Genomic DNA, 7322 nt, shown 5'->3' with positions numbered 1-7322 from the left:
GTACCTGTTTTCATTTGAAGGTTCTGGCCGCACAGCTCTGTTAGCCACACGTCCCACTGAGCTGCTTGCACTGGACCAAGGAAACAATCGGTACCATTCCAAGGACAGTGTCTTCAGATAGACAGTTCCTCATTCATAGCTTTGAACTGTCATCCATAGCCTTAGAAACCAAATAAGTTTGCAGAATTTACAGAAAATGCTTTTTTGCATTGTGGACTTGTTGCTTAGCGAGTCCCCTCTGAGAATCTTAATGGCTTTTCAGAATGGTGGCAAAGTAAAATGGTAACTGGAAGCACGATCAAGAGGATTGTTTAAGAAGCACTTCTGACCTTACACCAGAATTTTTTTTTTTCTGTTTGTGAATGTTTGATATAAAACTAATAACACCATTGTGGAAATACTTGTGGCTGTAAAAGTAATTTCACAACAAACATTTTAGGTGTTTGAAAGCGTAGACTTAATTTCTCTGAACCCAAGTATGAAACTTGCTCTGCTGGAAGAAAAATGGAGAAAAAGTAGAGAAGTAAAATAGTGAAGACAACTTTCATGTCCTCTTGCAACAAAGGCAGTAGAAGTAGGGTAAGCATGTGTTCCATTGTGCTGTTCTTCTGCTTATGTCTTAGGTGGTTTGGCAGGAACTTAGCACATTGCATGAGTACGGATACACGAGCACTTCATGAGCTCAAAGAACAAAGAAGAAAACCTGCTTCAATCATGAGACTATTCACAGAATTACTCTTCTTTGAGAAATCCCTGCCAGCACTGTACTACACAGCTATGAAATACTCAAGACCATGGATGCTTTTATAATGATATCAGCACTCTGACAATTTTGGGATGACTCGATGTGATTTACAAATAATGCCCTAGAAAGTTGTGCAAACAGAGATTTTTCCTTTCAGGGAACTAATTGAAATTTTGGCAATTTCAAGAAACCAGAAGCTTCCACAACCAGGAGAGGAGAGCCAGGTAAGCTGACTTGTAAACTGTATTTCTTTGAGTAAGCACGATGGTTTACTTAGAATTTTTTCCTTTTTTTCTTCCTTTCTCCCTTTGTGCGGCTGATGGTGATGATGAGGTTTTGGCCCTGTTACAAAGGCATTCTTGGTCCTCATGTTGTTTGTTTGTTCATTTGCTGTATGCTTCATAGGCTGATTCTGCAAACAGAAAAAGAAATTTTATTTAATTTTTTGTGCAAACAAATATTCCTGTGAATGTCAGTTGTTCTTCTTTGCAGCATGATTGAGGGTGTGTTGTTACTCTAAATTAAAAGTTCTACAAAACTCTTATTCCATAGATCCTAGAACTGCTGATTCAGAGAGATGGAGAATTTCAAGAGCTAATGAAGTTGGCAGTTGATCAGGGGAAAATCCATCATGAAATGCAGCTTTTAGAAAAGGTGGTAGAAAAGAGGGATAATGATATTCAGCAGCTGCAGAAACAGCTAAAAGAAGCAGAGCACATACTGGTAAGTTCATAATGATGCATTTGCTTTTAAGCATCTACTTGTGAAAAGGTGGTTCTGGAGAAAGTGGTGTTGTGTTACTTTGAGAAGATTTAAGTATTTAAAACTTAGTAAGAGCTTGGTGGTTTGGCCTTTTGTGCTTTATAATGCTAATTTACTTTCAAAGCTACTTTATTTCTGTATATTTTGAAAATGTTCGCTGAAGTTTCTCTCAAAATGCTGAGTTTATGAAGAAGTTTACAAATTAAAGTTGCATTGAAGATTTGGTTTAGTTTGCTTGTTCATTTTTTACAACTAGGCAACAGCTGTTTATCAAGCAAAGGAAAAACTGAAATCAATTGAAAAGGCAAGAAAAGGTGAGTAACCACGATTATACATGCTACGTAAATGCAGTTGTAAAGAAAGTCGCTAGTGAGCTCCAGTAAGGGTTTTGTTTTGTTTTTTTTTAATTTCACTATCATAGATTCTGGATGCTTTACGTGTAAACAAATTTCCAATTCATTATGAACCTATAACCATTTCCTCAAAATAAAGGCAGGAATGAATTGTTCTTTGTGACAAACATAGCTTAATATTAAACATAAATTCTAGTGTCTCACTATTCTCCTGGTACTGAAGTATATCTGTCTGATTACCTAAGTGCTTCAGCAAATGGCCTCAGTAGTTCTGCTGAGGAAAGGGAGAGAATATGTGCATATGCATTGTATTTGAAAGACTGACTAGCTGGCAATACTGTGTCTGTATTTATAGCAATTCCTGCCATTCTGTGGCACTTACAAAGCTAAACTGACTTTTTTTTTTTTGTGAGAGATATTTTCTTGGTTTTTTTTTTTTTTTTTTTTTTTTTTTTTTTTTTTTTTACAGTGTCTTTTATCATTTTGTTATTCCTCTTCATCTAAAAAAATCAAGGAATTTAATAAAAGTTTGTTTCTGTAAGACAGGCACACTCTACTAAACAAAAAAAAAATTCTTCACTACAGAAAATTCCTTAATAAGGAGGTGCTGAAGTTCTCTTACAAATAGTGCTTGTGAAGTACACTGCTTAACAGATTGTTTTTTCACAAGATGGAAGAACCATTGACATTGATGGTGTACTGAACTCGTGGCTGTAAAATCAGTTCACTGCAAAGATTGTCCTTACATAGTATAAGAATCCTCTAAGCAGTCATTGCATTTGAAGAATGCTCCTAATGTTGGAAAAAAAAAAACATTCCCAATCTTTTAGGTATTTGTGTCCAGTATTCTGAAATAATTGAATGGTGCAGTCTCTCGAGTACAGTTACTTTTCTTCCATTCTTCCAGGTGCCATTTCCTCTGAAGAAATAATTAAATATGCCCATAGGATCAGTGCTAGCAATGCTGTTTGTGCTCCTCTGACGTGGGTGCCAGGTAACTATCATGTCTGTGACAACAGATTTTTTTATAATAAAGCATGGTCGGTATCTGGACTTACAATGCTTTTATACAGTGAAAAATATGGGTTTATTAGAGTAACATTGTTTTCAGCTGTTATAGCTAATATTTTCAACAAACATGGATATCCAAAGTTCTGTATGCTTTACATGTGTCTTCAAAAGGCTATGAAACTGCATGCTGCCATTAACTGACTGCCCTCCTCTGTTCTCTTTTTTTTTTTTTCCCTGCTCCAATGATAAGTTAGAACCAAGTATGTTAAAAGTTTTCTCATGTGCTTGGGTGTCTTCCCTCCTGCCCCTTATAGTACTCTTTTCAGAGGATGTTAATAATCATTGGGTTCAGAAGCCGGACTTTCATTATGTCAGGTTTCAATTTTGGGTTCTATCCTCCGTGTCCCAAATGAGAATTGTGTTTTTTTCCAATTCCTGTCCTTGCTGTTAAGCTGTGAAGTACCAGAGACAGCAAGGGTATCTTCTAAACGCGAGGGTTTTAGTTTTGTTTTGTTTCGGTTTTTATTTTTTTTTTTAATGTGCTTTTACTGCCAGGTTTGAATGAACAAAGTCTAAATGAAGAACGGACTTGGATTTTAACAAAACAGGTGTGATCTAAGCAATCAGAGCAGGGATTTTTGGCCAGGAAGCTAGGCATTGAAGAACAAGTTAATATTGGCAAGACAGTTGTTAAATATTTAAAAACATGTCTTTGCTTTTTTCATAAAGGGGACCCGCGTAGACCATATCCTACAGACCTGGAAATGAGGAGTGGTCTCTTGGGTCAGATGAACAACCCATCCACCAATGGAGTTAATGGACACTTGCCAGGCGATGCACTTGCAGCAGGCAGACTGCCAGGTAAGAGAAACTCAGTTTTGTTTTGCCTTTCTTTATTACTTATTAAAGTCATAGCAATTATATGTTTCCCTTAGCAAAGGCAAATCAACGTTAAAATAATGGAAATTCTGGCTAACATTGCTCCCTAGCAGAAGGTGTAGTAAATAAAGTTAACAATTAGAAAATGCATCATTTTGTTCTATTTCATGCTAAATCATACTGCAGACACTACGACTAAGTCAGTATAAAAAACCCCTCACCTAGTTACCCTTCAGTTCACTTATTTTAAATTGCTGTAAATTAAGCAACATCAAAGCATATTAGAAAGAAGCATTTTCAAAGCTAACTTCTTAGCAGTGATGACAGAAAGTACGGAATTGTGACAGCTGTGTTTGGAGGAAAAGAGTTCATCCCTTACCTTCCTTTAAGCCTATGCTCTGCATAGCAAGACTGTTTGCTTAGAAGTTCTGGATTGAAAAGACATTGCAAAGGACAGCTGGTGAGGTAGTACCTCGCGTGTAGGAATTAATTTTTAACCCCCTAATTGCTTAGTGAAATGGGCACTTCCATTGATTTTAGTGGGATTCGTTCACTCATGCTAAAATCGAATTTAGCAGTAAATTACAGCAATGGAATCAAGAATTCAGTTGTTTTGTACCTGTGCAGCATTATCTGCTAGACTAAACCATGAAAAAATTCTTAGTTTGGATTCATAAGAGATCTGTGACAGTTGTTACCTGTCTGCTAAGCCACTTGCAGGTGTTATGGAATGCTTGTTTTCAAAAATTATACTGAATATATTTTTTAAAAACCCCAATATTGCAACTCCATTGGAGGAATGGTAAATTTGGATTTTGTGTTTCCAATCGTCTGTCTAATCCTCTGGTCACCTCTTAGGAAGTGACTTGAAGTTCTGCATCATCTCACTTTCTAAACATCTGGTCTTGCATAAAATGGGTCAGTGAGCTGCACAGGAGTGGAACCCTGACATCTGTCCATAGCATCTGTTCTTCTGAAATATGATCAGAGGAGATGTTAAGGTTGCGTTTTCCTCATGGAGCTGTTTCAGTAGAGCCCATTCTGGCTGGCTCCTCTGTTTGAGGATATGCAAACTTGCTCCTTTTGCTTTGGAGCGCTCTCCCTGTAAGAACTGAAAGTCCACTCTTTACGACTTGAAGAAGATGGAAAATGTGGGATTTGACTTCTCTAAGTTGTTAATTGAATTTGGGTCTCCTATCTCAGGGGAAATCCTCTAATTAATAGAGTGCCAGGTAAGAGGAGGAAAAGTCAAAACTTCACATAAAAGAAAGAGAAGGCTGCCCAGAATTTTATGTAGGGATCCTGAATCTGTTAATGTGTGGAGGCATGGCCTGAGAATGCTGATTACGGGATCTAGTCCTTTTAGAGACTTCTGCAGAGACATGTCTGGTTACTGAGTCCTTACTGAGTCTGCAAGCCAGCCACTGGGCTGTTTGGTAGCCTCAAAACTTTGAGGCTGCTTAGCACACACATTCAACTTGGTGTAAAGGCTGTATTACATCTTTGCATTGGCTAGTGGGTCGGATATGTACAGCTAGGAAATGCTTCTGGTGTTAAGGGACTGTGGCTGTAGTTCATACTAGGTGTCTGTGGACTGGGAGATCAGAAGATACTGTGTGTGTGAAGTCTGTCTGCTTCTGAGTTAGGCAGTGCCTCAGTGATAGTAAGCCTACCTCCTGTGACTGCATGCTTAGTGCCCTTTCCTTCTGTACCCAAAACGTCATGTGGGTGGGCTTTTGTTTGCTTCTGACTCTGCCTAATTATTTTTAATTCTCGCTGTAAGTGGGAGGTAACAAGTTTCTTTTATGCAGTAGACTTAGCTGCAGTGCCTGGCTGAGAACAACTGAAGCACAGCAGTAGGAGCATAAATTAAAAGGGAGCGGAAATTGGCATATAGATACGTACTGCAGCTTTGGAAAGGGATTAGTTTTGGAGGCAAGGAAGGAAGAGACTAGGAAATGTTGGGGGGGAGAGTAGGTTGGTAGGGAGTTACAGTATGGGACAGCTTTGGAAGAAGGAGAAGAAACAGAGCTGAGAGAAGTTAAGAGGCAACTGAAGTTGGCCTGGCTGAGGCACAGGGACATTCCCACCTCTCAGATATCTCTGTCTATGGCCCTCATTTTATAGTACACTCTTCTCTTTGCACTCGATGCATCATATTTGGTGTTGGAAAAATGATAACTGAGGTGTTTCAGCCAAATTTGGATAAAACCTTTTACTCTGAATTTCAATGGTCTACCTTGTTTGTTGTTGGGTTTTTTTAATTAAATGTTTTCTTCTAGTTTTGCATACTGACAGAGGGTGACCATTTTCATTACTGCCAGTGGCTGTGAAGGTTAAGTCAGTTCAAACTGTGCTTGAAGGTGAAAAGCTCCCTATGACTATATGCTGTTTTGAAGTGGAGTGATGAGAGATCAAGAGCCACCTACACAAATGGGCCTTTCCAGCAGAATAGGTTTTTACAATGTAGAATGGCTCCATCATGAGATGTTTTCCAGCTGTTTCTGGAGGGTTTTATCTGTCCAAAATTCAGGAATGATTTTAACATTTGTTTTAATTTTAAATTGTAGTTCTGGTTGAGCTGACTTGTTGAATTTGTTGATATACAACGCTGATAGTTTGATTGAATATGCCCGTTTTTTCTAGATGTGCTCGCTCCTCAGTATCCTTGGCAGTCAAATGATATGTCAATGAACATGCTACCTCCTAACCATAGTAATGACTTCATGCTGGAGCCTCCAGGACACAATAAAGAGAATGAAGATGATGTAGAAGTTATGTCAACAGACTCCTCAAGCAGCAGCAGTGACTCAGACTAGGTACAAGAGGGACAGTATCCCTAGTAGACCTTTCCTGTGGTGAAGGTAGGTTAGATGCTGTTCGTCACAAAGTGCAAAACTCTTTTGTTATGCTGGCAGCCCTGCACAGGGAGAAGACAACAGCTGGCGCAGAAATAGGGTGGCATTTAAAATCATGGACTTTCAAAATTTCTTTTCCATTAGATGTTCAAGTAAAATGACTGGGAGCTTTCTGCTGGAGGAGAGATGTCAAATTTCCAGTGATTACGTAAATGTGTGAATGTGTAAGTTTGCAAGAGATGTGTGTGTATATATATATTTACTATACATTAGATGACAAAAGTTCCTGGGAAAGAGGTGTAAGGGGAATCCCCTTGTATGTTTGATAGTAACTTTACTCTTTTTGATGATAGCCTTTTCTATGGTGAGGAAATGAGACATGAAATTTGTAATTTTAATACCTTTTTAAGTTACTGCCTAAATCCATGTTCTTGATCATCTTGTATGTGTGCTGAGAACAAAAATATGGCAATAAGGTTTAAAAAAGTTTGTAATTATTGTAATATATAATGAATGATTTGTCATAAATAAACTCATCTTTGAGGTAACTTTACATTTCATTTTGCAAACTTAAATCCTAAATGAGTTATTGTGTAACTTAAGTACTAAGCACATTTTATCCCAGTATGTGGTTGAATTCGGATTGGGTTTCAGAAGTTTATACTCCATTTTCCCCATCTGCAAAACGGCAAGTCAGTATTAGAAGCAGCTTGA

The 7322-nt window shown here is 38.0% G+C and overlaps 1 protein-coding gene across 1 annotated transcript; it reads left to right on the top strand.

The window, feature by feature from the left end:
* Positions 1–902: 902 nt before the first annotated feature.
* Positions 903–7073, top strand: MED4 (mediator complex subunit 4; the record flags this gene model as incomplete). The annotated part of the gene is made up of 6 exons (XM_010139366.1): positions 903–969; positions 1298–1468; positions 1764–1821; positions 2768–2854; positions 3601–3732; positions 6397–7073. Coding segments are annotated over 6 exons (688 nt in total), but the record flags the coding sequence as incomplete, so codon positions are not given.
* Positions 7074–7322: the final 249 nt, after the last annotated feature.

Source organism: Buceros rhinoceros, unplaced genomic scaffold (genome assembly GCF_000710305.1).
Source record: "Buceros rhinoceros silvestris isolate BGI_N320 unplaced genomic scaffold, ASM71030v1 scaffold18397, whole genome shotgun sequence".
Classification (NCBI taxonomy): domain Eukaryota; kingdom Metazoa; phylum Chordata; class Aves; order Bucerotiformes; family Bucerotidae; genus Buceros; species Buceros rhinoceros.
Note: the sequence above shows the minus strand (reverse complement) of the source record. Positions and strands in the feature narration are given on the sequence as shown.